The sequence below is a fragment of the Danio rerio genome, chromosome 6 (genome assembly GCF_052040795.2).
Source record: "Danio rerio strain M-AB ecotype USA chromosome 6, GRCz13ab, whole genome shotgun sequence".
Classification (NCBI taxonomy): Eukaryota; Metazoa; Chordata; class Actinopteri; order Cypriniformes; family Danionidae; genus Danio; species Danio rerio.
Window position 1 is genome coordinate 11,727,433 of NC_141026.1, and position 18,869 is coordinate 11,746,301.

At 36.2% G+C, this 18,869-nt stretch overlaps 1 protein-coding gene across 1 annotated transcript; it reads right to left on the reverse strand.

Annotated features, from left to right (window-relative positions):
- Positions 1 to 838: 838 nt before the first annotated feature.
- On the reverse strand, positions 839 to 18,869 carry chrna1 (cholinergic receptor, nicotinic, alpha 1 (muscle); the record flags this gene model as incomplete). The annotated part of the gene is given in 9 exon segments (NM_131445.1): positions 839 to 1,636; positions 5,785 to 6,024; positions 7,915 to 8,138; positions 9,658 to 9,895; positions 11,275 to 11,470; positions 13,134 to 13,243; positions 16,540 to 16,584; positions 17,461 to 17,603; positions 18,685 to 18,869. Coding segments are annotated over 9 exon segments (1,371 nt in total). The 3' UTR covers positions 839 to 1,507.

Sequence of the window (18,869 nt, forward strand, 5' to 3'; positions counted from 1 at the left end):
AATACGCTGAAAGCATTATGTAAATAATATAAATGATATGTAATCAATATAGCTTATCTCTAATACAACAACAAACTGTGTACTGCATCAGATGTCATTCCCTCGCTGTAAATGCTAGCGCTCTCTTTTTTTCTGCCCGCGCATCCTGAATGCTTACAAACCAGTCATTCATCTATTTGATTGTATACTAAATAGTATTTAATTACATTAAAATTGTAACTCTTACCATACAAAATATGATGGAAAACGATGTTATATTTAGTTTATAGGGATCATTTATACTTCTAGATATTTATTGGGGGCCCTTAGATTTCCTAGGGCCCTAAGTGGCAGCTTACCTCACTTATTGGTTAAATCCAGCTGTGCATATGGGATCTTCAACAATGCAATACATTGTGATTTTTAATACATTATTTTAATTTTTAGACTTTATATATATATATTTAGATTGTATTAGAGATTGTTCATTTTAATACAAATATTTACCAAAAAAAAATCCATAAAATAATTAAAGGGACATATTCTGGACCTTTTGGCCTTGAATCCGACACCCGATTTCCACATGAACAACTGTTTTCAACATTAATAGTAATCAGAAATATTTCTTTAAGTCTTTTTGGCAGCAAATCAGCATATTGAATGATTTCTGAAGGAACACGTGACACTGAAGACCAGAGGAAAAGCTAAAGACTCATCTTTGAATCACAGGACTATATTACATTTTTTAATGTAATAACATTAAATTACAATATTTCAATGTTATTGTTTTACAAACTAAATGCGGCACTGATGAGCAGAAGAGATTTCTTTCAAAAATAACATGACAAAAAAACAAACATTACGATTTTAGGAGAAGTTTATTAGGCCTTACACAACAAATATTACATTTCAGGCTTGTTTATTAAATCAAAAAGTCTTTAAAAACTAACAAAACAAATGTAAGTAAACCATTACATGATTATAATAATCAAACCAAATAAACAGAGACGAACTGCTAATCAAAGAAATGTCAAATAGTGTACTAATTCTTACAAATAATGTCTGCAGTTTCAGTTTAATTCTTTTGTTAGTCTGTTGAATAAAACCCATCAAATTTAGTTCATGAATGATTTTCTCCATGTAAGTGTCAAGCAATTCAAGTACATCGGTAACCATGAAAAACGCAGAGCAAATAAATACAAACACTATAAAAACAAACAGAATAAAATACAATAAATAGTTCAACGTCAAGTAAACCCCACACCACACATATTTCTGTACGTCCGTGCAGATAAATACGCACACGCCGTACTGGCATAAATAGAAGTGAGCAACTAGAGAAACATGAGCTGTGTGTTTCCTTTACCATGAACATGAGCATTTATGCATTGAGCTGGTCTTGCTGTCCAGGTGTTGATATACGTTTACTGACTGAGCATGTGGTCTGATCAGACATCCTCTTTGCTAAAGCTCAGCAAAGTTTCAAAGCACTTTAGTCATTCAAGGCTTGGTTGGGGATTTTGGGTTCTCACAGCATGCTGAGCTCGATCAGACGTCCGGCGAAAACTCCTAATGTACCAATAATGCACACAGCCATGAACACACACAGGAGAATGTGATCCAGGACCATAGCGACAAACTTCCACTCCTCTGCCGCCTAGACGTAAAGACAAAGATGAAGGAAGACTATGATTAATGTGTATTAAACCTTGTGTACCGTTCAAATGTACTACCCTTTCATTATGTTAAGGGCTGTTTTAGCCCCATATGCTTATTTCACCTGGCCGCCATTTTAAAATACGACAGCGAGGCTGCGGTGGGAAGAAAACCCGGAAGTATAGGATCAGCACTGTAAATATTGCAACAACATGCTGTGGACTACAAACCTCCAGCTATTGCTGTGATTTCAAAATGCAGAAATGGTGTAAACATCACTTTAATATCATTCAGTTCAGTTTAATTTAAACAATTTAAAGCATATTAGGCATCAAACAACATCACAATCTCTTTAAGAGTAATATGCTTAAAGAGTCACGAAACACCAAAACACATTTATTAAGCTGTTGACAGTCGTATATGTGTCCCACACTGCTAAAAACACTATTAGGACACCTATATTTCACTAAAAAGTGTAAATTGGTTGTTTTTGCATTATTTCAAGCAAATTCGTACTTCCTGTTTGAAACTAATTTTTGAAGCTGCGTCACGGTCATGACATAATAGCGTTGTATTCCAGCGTGCAGACTGGACGTCTGTGCCAGAGTGTGTCTTATTACGTCTTACAGTGTGATGCATTAATGCATGAGTAAAGCTTGGTTCAAACCAATCAGCGCGCTCTATTGTGCAACTTCATTAATATTCATTACTGTCACAGTGTTTAGACGACAGAGACGCCACGTTGTGTTGGCAAAACAAGCGTGAAGTATTGCTTTTATAGTTTGCTGCCATTAAGTTTTGTTTTCATTTTCTCTCTGTGAGAGCTCAGCTGGATCACGTGTGGATTAACAGTGTACGCGACGCGCGACAACAATTACTTACGTGTCTAAGGAGGATTATTGTTTACCTGAGAGCTGTTCTCATCTGCAAACGCTGGGATCCGGATTCGCTTGTAGTCTCCTCTTAATAAAGACGCGGCTCTAGTTGCTGGTGATTGTCCTGTCTCTACAGATTTGGTTAGTGAGTGACCAGTGCTCTTTGTTTATTCAGTTTGTTCGTATCTAACAAACTATTGCAGTAAGTGTAAACATGTTAGCACTACAACCAAACTTTAACCTCGTGTAGGATTTTCACCGAATTTAGTGACCGGAATAACACACGCGGCTTTCTGACGCTACCTGCCGAGTGCATCTAAGTTTTCAGGAAATGCTGAGTTTTTTTTTTCTCTCGTTCGCCGTGCGGTATCAAACATTGCATGAAAAATACACGCTTTGAGCAGTTCCTCGAATCAAATATCTCGTTTGTCGCAAGGGGCATGAATGAATTCCCTGAATGAAAGAGCCAAACTGCAGTTAAAGTCCACCATTTAATAATTTGGCAAATAATTCGACTACAGATGTCCATGTAAACACAGTCACTTTGTCCACTGTGGTTGTGTGTTTTGACTCTAAAACTCAGCGCGCCCAAATAGACACTCCCACACCAAGCCTCTTTTCTTCCTCCGACACTCCCCCTAAACAAAGCTGGACACGCCCACATTTCTGACTTTTTCCAAAGTAGAGGTGTGAAAACACGCTGCTGAAACGAGGGGGTTTCATGGCCCTTTAAGTGTCCCCCTAGACACTTCAGTTCATAGCAGCAGGTAAACACAGTGGAGACGCTTCCCTGCTTCAGCCTATGTAACCTAGTGAGTGATAAAACAATGCAGTCCCTTGTAGCACAACCTCGTGCTGTCTGTAATAGTGTTGTCCTGGTACTGAAGTTTTTAAAATTTCTATTTGCCACTAACATTTAATGCTGCTGAGCGCATTCTTAAACACAGCTGATTTGCCATAGTACTCACCAGTGCTCAACAGAAATGACTGTGATTGGCTGTGAAGGTCATCAGTTCACCGCTCTTCACAGATTGCAAACACAGATAGACAGACACTGGAGCATTTTAAAGCCGTGAAGATTAGTCGATTCATCAGTGGATCGCTCGTCTCTGTTTGCACTCGGTAAACATCGGTGAAGTGCGGTGAACTGATGACCATCACGGCCAATCACAGTCATTCCTGTTGAGCACGTGAACACAATGGCAAATCAGCACTGTTTAAGAACGCCATCAACAGTGCCTTAAATGTTAACAGGGAATTGACCTTTTTTTTACACTTCAGTACCGAAATTTTGTATCAAGACAAGTCTAATATAGTGAAAGAATCAGTTCATTAACTTGAGTTTGATGAATGGCTTCTACAACATGTGTTTGGGAAAGAAAACGTTAGCTAACTAGTGCCATTTCCCCTAACTTAATTGAAAATGAGGTCCAATATCTTTTTCACTTTCCATTCAATATGGACCTTCGGGTCACTCAGAAGGCAGTGAAAGTATAAATGTGTGTCACTTTCTCTTCACTGATAAGATAAACAGCCAGGTACACAACAATTCTGAGTGATTCAGGCGGTACATCTGGGTTTCTTCCCACCACTTCTCAATTTCGATTGGATTGTCTATCTGTGTTTGCAATCTGTGAAGAGCGGTGAACTGATGACCTTCACAGCCAATCACAGTCATTTCTGTTGAGCACTGGTGAGTACTATGGCAAATCAGCTGTGTTTAAGAATGCGCTCAGCGGCATTAAATGTTAGTGGGAAATAGACATTTTATAAACTTCAGTACCAGGACAACACTATTACAGACAGCACGAGGATGTGCTACAAGGGACTGCATTGTTTTATCACTCACTAGGTTACATAGGCTGAAGCAGGGAAGCGTCTCTACTGTGTTTGAAATGGCGGCCATGAGAAATCAGTCTATTGGCTTCCATTATGACGACATTTTTGGATTGCAAAGCTCTGACCGCATTTAACCATGCATTCTTGATTGTTGGTGGTAGTAATGGTGAAATGAAGCTTTTTGAACCAGTGAACCGTTCAACTTAATTGTATCGGAAAAAGGTTTGTTAGGGCGGCTCACACTGTGCAATTTTTTTTATAATCCTGAACAATTGTAGCATGTCAGACTGCACAAACATAGCTCCCATGTCACATTGCAAAATCTCAGCTGTCATAAAATCAGACTGAACAACAATAAAGACGCGCCAAACATGACAGAAAACTCCCCCAAAGTTTGACGTCATCCACGTGCGACACTTTCACTATCCCGCGTACTGAAATAATTCCTAAGTGAAGTTTATTCATAAACTAATTTTGAATGGATCATGTGCTTATGATTTATCACGGCCGGTCTCGTATTTGCTAATCACTATCTTCCAATCATATGAGCCCTAAGCTACTATAAATAATCAGAGTTTTCAGTCCATTTTATCTTTGTTTGGAAGAAACCCCCCTTCCTCCCCTATTCTCCTCCTTTACCTCTGATCGGGTGGCACGGCGGCCCAGTGGTTAGCACTGTGAGCCCCACAGCAAGAACACTGCCGGCCCTGGTCCCACCAGGCCGGCGGGCATTTCTGTGAGGAGTTTGTATGTTCTCCCTGTGTCCACATGGGTTTTCCCCGGGTTCTCCGGTTTCCTCCCACCATCCAAAGGCATTCAACATGCATAACATACAAGCATTTGTCTAACCCCTTTTGTTCCCTTAGTTACCGCAGCCGGGGAGTTCTGAGATCCACCGAGCTCAGGCTCCCCTCTAGCTCTGCCAACGGGAGGAAGCCCCGGGCTCGAGGATGCCTTGAGCTCGGGGCTCTCTCCCGGGACAGCATGCCAAACAAGCTTTTAAAAATCATCAGCTAAGTGTGAACTCTAGAAATCATTATTAAATGCAGTAAATACATGTTTAAAATAAAATCCGTCAGTGTAAAATGAAGGATCAAAGGGATAGTTCAACTAAAAATTGTAATTTATTCACTATTTACTCGCCATTGGGTGGTTTTAATCCTTCATAAGTTTCTTTATTCTACTCAACACTAAAGACGTTTTGAATAAAGCTAAAAAGCACTGACTTCCACAGTAGGAAAAAGAACACTTTGGAAGTCAATAATTTCCAGCTTTCTTTAAAATATCAGCTTTTGTGTTCAACAGAAAAAATAAAGTCTAATAGGCTTCGAAAAAGTAAAGGGTACATAAATGATGACAGATTTAGTTTTGGCTGAACTATCCCTTTAAGGAAGCATGAGAGCTTCGTAGAGGAGCAAATAATAAATGTTCTCACGTTGTTGGACTCCTCGTCGCTCTTCATGGTGTCTGCGATGTATTTGACGCCCTCAATAGCACTGCGTACATCGGGATTTTTGGTTATGGGAGAGTGGTAAGTGACGGAGGCTGGCATGGGTTTCCCTGAAATGTCAGAGATGTCAAAGTCAGCGGGAAAGAGACGCTTTTCCTGGCGTTCCTGGGAGGGTCGCTTCATGGTGGAGAAAAACATCATGTTTGGAATGGTGTCGATGAAGATCTGCGAGACAGAGGAGAGTCGAAGATATCATGCATGTTTGATCAGAGTGTCAGCAGATTAAAGATGGCATGAAAAAGAGTTGCAATTGTCTTTTCCTCCTTGTAGTGGAATCTGCTTTACAAAAGATACAATATGTAGGGCAAAACTTAAGGGTTGTTTATACTAGTGCATTTTAAAACATATAAGTTTAGTTACAGTTCTGCATGGCGTTCACACTACCAGTCTGGAATTGCTTTAAATTGTTAAAGTTTAAAACACAAATGAAGAAACAGTGAAAGAAAGGAAGGGAAAAAACATTTTCGACTACCTTTTGAAACGAATAACAGTAACAGTAATATGTTAATATCTGTTAAAGTCTATAAAAGTTTATAACATTTCTTTCATACTTTAAATAAAACATTGTAATTTTGAGCGTTTGTTTTTTATATATACGTATACAGTATATCGAAAAAATGAAAATAACAAACGTTTGTTGTGACTGAAAACAGATCAAATTACACCGAATATTAATTTCTTCACTCTTCTGAAGTTAAAACACTGATATTGTCTAAATATGATGGCATCTTTTTTTAATTTTATTTTGACCTTTTATCAGTAAATGCTTTAGTTTAATCCCTAACCGTCACCTCCAACTTTTGAACATAGACATAAAAAACGTTCAACTTAAATGATTGACAATCTTCAAAGGTTTGGTGCAGATATTTACAGACAGTTGTCAGGTTGTAGCTGAAGTGAAAATCAAGAAGTTAAATAAAACAAAAATGATGTGCTTTTATGTTTATGAAAATAATAAAACAATAAATTAATGTTATTATATTATACAAAGCATGTTTTAGCCTAAAATTGACAGAAAATCACAGCTAAATACCTGCACAAATTATATTCCAAACTTAAAGTAGATTTATCAAAAAATTTGCTTTCAGAAAGATTTTTTTGGCCGCAGTACCAGACATCACCGCTAGATGACATTCAGGGTGTACTCACACTATGCTATCCAATTCGTGCCCAGGCCTGTTTCCCGAATTGTTTGAGAAGTTTGAGTTTGCAGAATTGGGCTCAGGGGGGACAATCGTGCTTTGGCCCGGTTCAAGGCAACTGTACATAGTGTGAGTACGCCCTCAGTTTCCATACAAGGATTTCCCCTTAGTTTTGAGGAATATGAACTGTATTTTTCATAGTTTTGGCAATATTTGAAAAGTAGACTTAAAATTCTAAAGTAGTAGGGGCAGTCTGGTGGTATTTGATTTGAATTTAGTCTCTAAAAAACATCTTGAAAACACTGAAACTAAATTTTACATGTGGATTGCTGTAGCAAAGTAATGCTTTACGACTCTGGTAAGTATCCTTGTAGCAAATACATAAGTTTACCTTAGTACTATCTATCAAATGTCAGTCGCCAGATATGAAAACTAAACCTATTTAGCTTTCAAATGATATATAATTTGTCATGATTGCTTTAAGTTTAGACTTTAAAATTATAGTTAAAAATGTAATAGTAAATAGTTGTAGGGTGACTGTAAATGTGTTTTAATCGATTACTCTCCGTGTAATATAAAACAAAAAAAACATGGTAAAGTATGTATTCAGATGTGTAAGACCTTTTCAGTGATATATAGTTTGTCATGATTAGATTAGGATTTAATTGCAAAAAAGCGATGCAAATTTAAGCATCCAGGTGGAAGTTAAGGGGTTAAATGGCGTTTTTATTTTTAATTTGGAAGAAATGTCATTAGTTTTACTAAAACACTCAGATAAACAGAGAATTTCCATGTGGTCATGGTCTTTAATTTTTTTCTATAGTCGTTTATTCAGTGTTAATCACTTGTGATCTGATTGATGAAATGCATCTTAACAGCCGTTGTAACAATATCTGCTCTTCTCTCTAAGTACCTTGCGGACCCAGGCAGGCATGATGTGTGTGCTGGGTGAACGGTGGTGTGTGTTGATGACGATCACAGTGATTATGATGGAAGCGATGACGAAGATCATGGTGAAGAGCATGTATTTGCCGATGAGTGGAACGGCACTGGAGGTGGACGGGATCAACTCGACGATCACCAGCAAGAACACAGTCAGAGAGAGCAGGACAGAGATGCTGAGGGTCATCTTCTCACCTACACACACACACACACACACACACACACACACACGCACACGCACACGCACGCACACGCACACGCACGCACACACACACACACACACACACACACACACACACACACACACACACACACACACACACACACACACACAAGAATATTATGTAAAAAAGAATATTAATGAAGAAGAAAAAAATAGCTTTAAGCGGATAATAATTGTGTCCTTAAAATGGTGTTTAAAAAAAATTTAAAACTGCTTTTATTCTAGTCGAAATAAAACAAACAAGACTTTCTCCAGAAGAAAAAATATTATCAGACATACTGTAAACATTTCCTTGCTCTGTTAAACATCATTTAGAAAATAAAAATAAAAAAATTAAAGGGGGGCTAATAAATCTGATTTTAACTGTTTGTTTATGTATACACACACACACACACACACACACACACGCACACACACGTTTGTTTTTGTGTAAAGTGGGGACATTAAATAGGTTTCCATTCATTTTATACTGTCCAAACCATAAATTGTGTTGCCCCTCACCCCACCCCACCCCTAAACCCAACCATCATAGGAGACTGTGCAGCTTTACTCTCTGATTAAACTCATCCTGTAGGATTTATAAGCTTTTTGAGAAACAAGGACGTCCCCAATGTCCCCATATTTTACCTCTTTTTTGTAATACTTGTGTCATACCTATGTCATTATACAGATTTGTGTCCTGATAGGTCACAAAAACACGTACACACACACACACACACACACACACACACACATACATTTATATATATATATATATATATATATATATATATATATATATATATATATATATATATATATATATATATATATATATACATACACAGTCTGTCTGTATGATGAGTCGTATGGCTCAAAACGTTACACGCTTTGTGTCAGCTTTTTTAATTTAATAAATTAGTATTTTTGGAGCTTCGGTGTTGCCGCCTTTAATGAATATTTAATTTGCACCTTTCTTTTGTGATTTCAGTTTGTTTCGTTTTTGCATACAGTTGTGTGGATATTTTATTTGATGTTAATACATTTATCCTATTTAAAAAGCAAGATACACAGATAAGATAATCTCCAAAACTTTTTGCATGGTTGTTTTTTTTCACGTGATTTATTCCTGATCCTTTGCATAATCATTTCATTCATAACGGCACCCAATATAATTACTTTAGATGTTGTAAAATATTTGTAAAACGAGGCATGCAATGACAAAAAATAGATTGATTGAATCGAAAGACATATAAATTGCACAATAACAATAAATAATGTTGATCAACCATCACCAAACACATTAAAACGAAAATAACCTGGATTAAACATAGAGAAAGTACAGATATTTGTGTAAAATTGCAATTAGTAAAAGTAAAAATCATTAAAAAAACAAATATTAAAGTGCTGATACCAGAAAAATCTACTGAAGTACAGTAACTTTAAGTATTGTAAGTATATGTAAGTATTGACTACCCATCTCTGCATGAGAACGCAAAAGCGGATATTTACCAGAGTCTGTGGGCAGGTAAAACACAAGCCCGGTGAGGAAGGAGAACAGCATGCAGGGGATGATGACGTTCACGATGAAGTAGAGTGGCAAACGCAACAGCAGGAAGTGATATGTGATGTCAAGGTATGGCGTATCAGGACAGCAAGCGTAATAAACCCAGTGTTTCCAGCTCCTGTAGTCCTTCATCACCCACTCGCCGCTCTCCATGAAATTACTGAGGTCCGGCCTGTCGCTGTCCTACACAGACACAGAAACAAGCAGTGATAGCCTGGTTCATGTACAGTTGAAGTCAGAATTATTAGCCCTCCTGAATTATTCGCCCCCCTATATATTTTATTCCCCAATTTCTGTTTAACAGAAAGATTTTTTTCTACACGTTTCTAAACATAATAGTTTTATTAATTAATTTCTAATAACTGATTTCCTTTATCCTTGCTATGATGACAGTATAATTGACAGTATATTTTTCAAGATAGTATTCAGCTTAAAGTGCAATTTAAAGGCTTAATTCGGTTAATTAGGAAAGTTAATAATAATGCTAATAATATAGACCTTAAAATGCTTTTTAAAAAATTTTAAACTGCTTTTATTCAAGCCAAAATAAAACAAATAAGACTTTCTCCAGAAGAAAAAATATTATCAGACATACTGTGAAAAATTCTTCGCTCTGTTAGACATTATTTGGGAAATATTTATTTGGGACATTATTATTCTCTCTATCCTCTTTTTCCACCAGCGGATACTCATCCCGATGTCTTCAGATTATGCGGAGTCACTGATTGGATCCAAGACCAGCGACGAGATGATACCAAGGTTTCCATATCCGGGACCAGGCCATATCCTGAGCTGCTGCTGCGCTGATGGTCAAGGGGAGTGGAGAACATGAGTCTGATTCCAGTGACGCTCCAGGGACAGACGATTCTTCGCTTAGGCCAGCTTCCAGCTTCCACCGCGATGACTGAAGCTCTGCACAAGACTTTTGGCAAGCGGAGAAATTACAGTGGTCATGCCCAACTGAGTCTGGTTCTCTCAAGGTTTTTTTTCTTCACTCCCATCAGGTGAAGTTTTTTTTCCCTCTCCGCTGTCGCCACTGGCTCGCATGGTTCAGGATTGGTAGAGCTATGCATCAATGAATTTGCTCTTCAGTGTTTGAACTCTCAGTAATTATTTTAAATCACACTGAACTGAGCTAAACTGAACTGAACTTAAACACTAAAAACTGAACTACACTGTTCCAGTTACTATGACCATTTATGCGAAGCTGCTTTGACACAATCTACATTGTAAAAGCGCTATACAAATAAAGCTGAATTGAATTGAATATTTAAATAAGAAAAAATAATAATTCACAGGAGGGTGATTAATTCTGACCTCAACTGTTAATCATACTCTCACAAAATGACTTTTTTTACTTTGTTCTAACTACTTATTTAAAATCAGCTTGTTTAGAGACAACCTAATTGTTTTAAGTTCGTCCTCTTAAATTTGTAAAAAAATAAATAAATAAAATAAAAATGGCTTAATTGATTTGTATTGAGACGACATGAAGTAACTGTGTGAAACCCAGCATGTTTTACAATGTAATGGTAGAATATCATGTGAATGTTGTTTATTACTGGGTTGATGATCACAAGGTTGCCATCATAGGTCCAGGTTCCCAGTTTCATGCTGCAGTTCTGCAGGTCGAAGGGAAAGTGAAGCACCACGATCTCACAATAGCTCTTGAAGATCGCTGGTGGAGTCCACGTTATCATGCCGGTGTGCTCCAACAAGACCTTTGTCTCGTGAACAATAGCAAAATCTCCATCAGCACTGCAAGAACACATAAAGGTTCAGTTGAAGACAGAGTTATTAGCCTTACTGCGAGTAAACAACATTCGCAAGCAAAATGTGTATTAATGTATTTTATATCATTTTTTCTTCAGTTGAAAGTTTTATTTCTTATTTATTTTATTTCCTTTAAGAAATACATATTTTTAAATTGGCCACAGAATAAACCACTGTTGTCCAATGAATGATTAACCAAACTTTTCTTGTTAACCAAATAAAGCCTTCAAATTGTATTTTAAGCTAAATGGGGTATATGCTGAAGCAAGCTAATAGGACTTTTAATTTGCCAGTAACCTGGGTTAAGCGCTTCCGGCGAATTGAATGGTAATGCAGAATCCGGTGCGTTTAAGGTCTGTTTTCTTTAAAAATCAGCCATCTCCACTAGCTGAGTGATATCCGATTTAAAGTGGGTCTCAGATTGTACAAGAAGCACTGCAATAAATTACATTTCCCCCGCCATATCTTTATAATATGACTATTTATTTTACCCCAGTATATTCAATGGAGCTTCATCGTTAGCCTGCCGATTCTGACGGGCGCGTGCGAGTAAACAGCTTTTTTTTAAACAGTTTTACGCTTGAGCAACTAAATAAATGCTAAAGTTTATTTAACTGAATGTATTTAAATGACATTACAACATCGATGCTGTATAAGGAACCGTATAAAATGGAAAAAAGTTCACAATAACAGGTCACCGGAAGTGTATCAGCATGGGAACAGCACTAGCTCGGCATATACCCTATACTAGGCTGCATTCGAGTCTTATATTTTACGCCCTTTACTCGTGAACTTCCCTCCATCTTGTTCCCTTCAAATTTATGTCACTGACTACATTACACAAATGTCCACCACTGGTGGAACATCTGAATGGGTTTAAATGGAATGCCCTAAACCACTGAGCACTTGGGAACTACACTGTTGTGACGTCACAGTCACATTGCATTCTGGGACATGCAGGTGAGGGAGTGGATATATGAAGCTGTCTCGTTCCCTTGGGCAAAGTCGAGGGTATGTCCAGGTAAGATTCCCTTGTTCACTTGATCAAGTGGAACGCATTTTAAAATGGTGGCGGGGATTCTCATAAAGGAACAAGGGAAGGGAAGTTCACGAGCATGTCTAAAAGAGGACTGGAACGCAGCCCTAATATTTTGCAAAATAACTAGTAAACTATTAATATTATATCAACATGTCATCATTGCAAAGACAAAATAAATTAGGTATTATAATTTTATTAAAACTGTCGCATAACAAATGTGCTGAAAAGAATCTTCTCCATTAAACAGCATTTGAGAAATATTTTTAAATGAAATAAAATTATTCAGCTTAAAGTGACATTTAAAGACTTAACTAGGTTAACTGGGCAAGTTAAGGTAATTAGGCAAGTCATTGTATAATGATGATTTGTTCTGTAGGCCATCCAAACAAAATTGCTAATAATAGAAAAAAATTAAAAACTGTCAAAACTAAAAGTAATAAGACTTTCTCCAGAAGAAGAAATATTATAGGAAATACTGTGAAAAATTCCTTGCTCTGTTAAACATCATTTGGCAAATATTTGAAAATGAAATTTGAAATTTTAGGTTCAACTGTATGTCATTCAGATTAATGCAAGAATGGAAACAAAGGTGAACAAAGTGACTTATACTTGTTATAAAGCACTAAATCGGGTTTCCAGAGGTCAGTCGAGGGGATCCTGATCTTCCTGATGCCTCCGTAATCGTCCGGATTCCACTGCAGATGCACATCCTTCCATTGCTTGAATAGGAGACAAGGAGGAAAAGAAAAGAGTAAGACTTTTGACCATAACCAGTTGGTTACTGTAATGTGAATATGAATTTAAGCATTATGACCTTTAATCATTAATTGAGCATTAATTTGATCATTAATTATTTTTATTTAAAAAATAAAACAATTTCAAAATGTAATAAGCATCCTAATTTAAAAATGTTGAAAAAGGCTATACTTGGAGCATCACAGTAGTATCATTGTAACAAGAATCTGTGCTCTTTAAATTAAACATTGTGTATTACTGAAGTGTGCTTCACACAGGTGAGTGGGTTTGATAAACCACCTGTAGAAACACTCTTCTCTCTATGTGCACCAGACACTTTACCTAAAATCCATCTTACAAGGACTCAATAAGGAAAACAATGTTTACTTGTGTTTTTCTTGTAAACTTGATTTCTTCAACCTTAAAATACCTCTTTTGCACAATTTTTATGTAAATGTCCTTGTACAGTCTGTCATAGATTATGTGTATAGTTAAGTATGTTTAGTATATGTATAGTTAGGCTAGTTAGATTACTACTCCGGTATGTCAGTTATGTATAGCTTTAACCTTTTAACTACCCATCAAGAAAAAAAATGTTTGAATTGCATTCCCTAACTCCCAATGTCACTAATAACACACTCAATGCATTTTTTCAACTCATGCCATAATTTCTAAAATATCAGATGTGTCGGTTTATGGTAATAGTAGCGGAATTAATACATATACTGTGAAAATAAAAAATATATAAAGTGTAAGACCAATTTATTTAAAAGCATAATCAAAATAAAACATTTTTGAATACTAAATCGTCTTTATTTTTGATGTCATAAAATGTAGTGTAAATTGTCAAATTTTTATTTTACAATAAACCAAAATCAAGTGGTGCATTATGTTTGTTTGATTTGTAAACACCAACAATGCTCTGTGGTTGTAAACCATATTTTAAAACAGTCACTCTTTAAATGACTTTAACAATCATTATTTAAAACAGTCCAAATAAGGTCAACCATTTGGTAGAGCAGGCAGTCAAAGGGTTAAAATAGCTCTAACACCCAGTCTTGAGTTCATATTTATGATTATGTGTATTTACAGTTAAAGTCAGACTTATTAGCTCCCTCTGATTTTTGTTCTTTTTTAAATATTTCCCAAATATTAATAAGAATTATTAATTATTATTATTATTATTATTAATTATTTATTTATTTATTTATTAATATTAATTATATTTATAAGGAAATTTTCACAGTATGTTTGATAATATTTTTTCTTCTGGAGAAAGTCTTATTTGTTTTATTTCGGCTAGAATAAAAGCAGTTTTACATTTTTTAAACATCATTTTAACGACAAAATTATCATCCCCTTTAAGCTAGATGTTTTTTGATAGTCTACAGACCAAACCATCGTTATACAACAACTTGCCTAATTACCCTAACCTGCATAGTTAACCTAATTAACCTAGTTAAGCTTTAAATGTCACTTTTAGCTGTATAGAAGTGTCTTGAAAAATATCTAGTAAAATATTATTTACTTTCATCATGGCAAAAAAAAAATAAATCATTTATTACAAATGAGTTATTAAAACTATTATCTTTAAAAATGTGTTGAAAAAAAATTCTCTCCTTTAAACAGAAATTGCGTAATAAATAAACAGGGGGGCTAATAATTCAGGGAGGCTAAAAACTCTGACATCAGCTGTATGTAGCACCATGGTTCACACATGTAGAGAAATGACAATAAAGCTAAACTGGATGTTGACGATGAATTTTTATTTAATGCCATGTCAGCAACAAAGGCTATTTTCGTGGCAAGAACATTTTATTATTGAATATACAATTAAAAACAATAAACAAATGAATACATAAAATAAATAAGACTTATAGCATTAATACATGATACAAAATCTACTTCTTTTTTCTCTATTGACACTTTATTAGGTACACCTTATTAGTATCGGGTTGGACCCGCTTTTTACTTTCAGAACTGCCTTAATCCTTTGTGGCAGAGATTCAATTAGGTACTGGAAATATTCCTCAGAGATTTTGCTCCATATTGACATGATAGCATCAAGCAGTTGCTGCAGATTTGTCGGCTGCACATCCATGATGCGAATCTCCCGTTCCACCACATCCCAAAGGTGATTGAGGTCTGGTGACAGTGGAGGCCTTTTGAGTACAGCGAACTCATTGTCATGTTTAAGAAACCAGTCTGAGATGAACCAGCAACAATAATCACATAGTCTGTGGCGTTGACCAGATGCTCAATTGGTGCTAATGGGCCAAAAGTGTGCCAAGAAAATATCCACCACACCATTACACCCCCACCACCAGCCTGAACTGTTGATACAAGGCAGGATGGATCCATGCTTTCATGTTGTTGATGCCAAATTCTGACCCTACCATCCAAATGTCACGGCAGAAATCGAGACAGACCAGGCAACGTTTTTCCAATTTTCTACTGTTCAATTTTGGTGAGCCTGTGAGAATTGTAGCCTCCGTTTCCTGTTCTTAGCTGACAGGAGTGGCATCCAGTAGGGTCTTCTGCTGTTGTATCCCATCTGCCTCAAGGTTTGAAGTGTTGTGTGTTCAGTGATGCTCCTCTGCATACCTCAGTTGTAACGAGTGATTACTGTTACTGTTGCTGCTGTTGCTAGAACTAGTCTGGCTATTCTCCTCTGGCATCAACAAGGCATTTGCGCCCACAGAACTGCCATTCACTGGATATTTTCTCTTTTTCAGACCATTCTCTGTAAACCCTAGAGATGGTTGTGCGTGAAAATCCAAATAGATCAGCAGTTTCTGAAATACTCAGAACTTGTCTTTAGTTCAGTTTATAAAAAAGCTTTCTGCAGTCATTAAAAGCGGGACAGTAGAGTAGAACATGACTAGATTTGAAAATAATGTAATTATTTTGCGATTTCATTTTTAACAGTTTTCATAAAATTCACGCAAGAATTTGACTTTAAAGTATTATTTTGGTATCGCTCCAGAACAATCGTTGTTTTTGTTAACAGTTTGTGTTCTAATATTTATTTATTTTTTGCTTTTATTCTAAGTTTAGGTAAAGTTCCAGCAGTTTTCTGATAAGGAGTGTTTTGTTGTTATAATTTCTAGTTTTCAGTTTAATTAAAATTATCGTGAAATAGGTTAAAATAAATGAAAACTTAAATGCTGAGCACAGAATGATCAAAGTATTCTTTACATTGATTACATTTCAATGTTATTTAAAACATTTTACACAATAGACACAATGAAAGCAGGAGACGAGAACTGAAAACCCTCACCTGCTTTAGCCGTACATTACTGGTGACAATCTGATTAACTTCATCCTGTAAATAAGGGGGAAATAAAGACATTTATAAATTTACAATCAAAACTTTTGTAGTCATACCAGTAAAATAGGGCTGCACGATATTGGAAAAAATATAACATTAAAATATTATTTTTCTGCAATACATATTGCGATATTTTCCCAGATATGGGTTGCGGCTGGAAGGGCATGCGCTGTGTAAAAACTTGCAGGATAAATTGGCGGTTCATTCCGCTGTGGCGACCCCGGATTAATAAAGGGACTAAGCCGACAAGAAAATTAATGAATGAATGAATATTGCGATATGAATACAATTTCACCAGACGACCTGACTAGCTCAATTTGATAAGAATTAATTATTTTAGATTGATTGGGGTGATTTTGTAAGGGAGTGATTGATGTTTAAAATGTAATAAACAATCTACAAGCACAGATAAATAGATCAATAGAGCAAAAGATATGAAAAAACTGAGCTTTGAGGAGTTCCAAAAGTATTCACAGTAATTGAATAATCAAATGTAAAATAAAACTGCAGTCTTCATTGTATAAGTAATTTAATGAAATTAAACATTATTAAAGTTACAAAAGGTACAATTCCCTGTAGCTGAATGTTTTTAAAGTTCTCATACAGTCGCCGGCCTCAAAACAGAAGCAAACAAACATTATTTTTTTTAACTTTCGCTCTATAACAGTAAAACTACACAGTGACTTCACAATTCTCCTGTGTTTTGTACTGTGGCTCCTGCTCAACTATAATCCTGATTTTGGAATTGCAGATCTTGTAATGTGACTATTGCAGATGCACATTGCGATATCGATGATAAACCAACATATTGTGCAGCCCTAAGTAAACCTATTATATGAATTCAGGAAAAATAGAGAAAGTCTAATTCACCACGCTGATCAGCTGAATGAGTTGCAGCCCCACAGTAACTACCACTGGATCCTTAAAATGGCTAACAGGACGAACAACCTTGTTATATCCGGTAAACAGAGTCTTTACTAATCTGGTCTCATCTTCCGAGCAGACTGCTGGTCCTGCAATACATGAACATTAGTTGCTTTGTAAACACACACACACACACACACACACACACACACACACACACACACACACACACACACACACACACACTCATCCTAAACGTCACCACACAGGATTAAAGATGATGGAGACAAGCAACTGCATGTGGCATAAACACACACACACAGACACAGGGATTAAAACACAAGGACACACGCTGATATTAAGACACAAACTGTCTATATAATGTGACAGCAATACATTACATTATTATAAATGTTATACAAAATAATATTGACTATTTTAACCAGAACTAACAGTAAGGCAGAAATTGTTTACCTGTTTCTTTGGAGAAATACGTGATATGCTACATTATGGTAGGCTATGGGGAATACTGGTAGGCTAGTTTAATCAAGTAGCCTATATTTGCAGGTCAGCTTAGTAGACTTGTACAGATAAAAAAGTGACCATTTAAATCTAGTCTACATTACAGTCTTTTAGATACAGAGAAGCTTGTTTATCTTGTTTGGTGTCGGATTCACAGTATCACTTCGCCCTGCTTAAATACAGCTAATTTCAGCCTCAACTAAGGGATTAACAATAAAAGAAACTGAAATTGTAAATATAGACGAGATTATTCGAGCGTTTGTCTGCAAATAGCACAAAACTGACCGCTGACACATTGATTTAATATGAAGCACAAACCACTTGAATGAGACCGGCAGGCCGCGCAGTTGCACCTGTCAGTCAAACAGGGCGCATAGTATGCATACTAAACACAGAGACAAACTACAAACTGTATTTTAAAAAGCAAACTACATTTAAAGAGAGATAAGATACATACATACATAAAATAAACGTTTAACTTAGATATAAACCCGCGTCCGTTTTCAACAAACGCTTAGGTAAAAGTACGAATATTTGCGTACGTTATGCAAGTTACCGTTAACGTTAGCCTACTTGTCACTGATTTGAAGTAAACTGTTCATTTGTGAAGCGTTTATTAATATATTGTCATTCAAAGATATTTTTGTCCCAGGAACAGAGCGGTTTCACTGTAAAATAATTATAAAAGAAAACAAAATGGTTACTTACCAAAGAGGTAAGGCAAAATAGTCAAAATCAATATGAAGTAATTCATTTCTGTTGATATGACAGGGAAAAGTCCTTATAGCTGACTGAACGATTAGATAGTCAATACGAGCATGATTGGCGTCCTGACTTCTGCTGGAAGTCTGTCAATATGAGTGAGAGAGAGAGATGAACTCGTGTGCCACGAG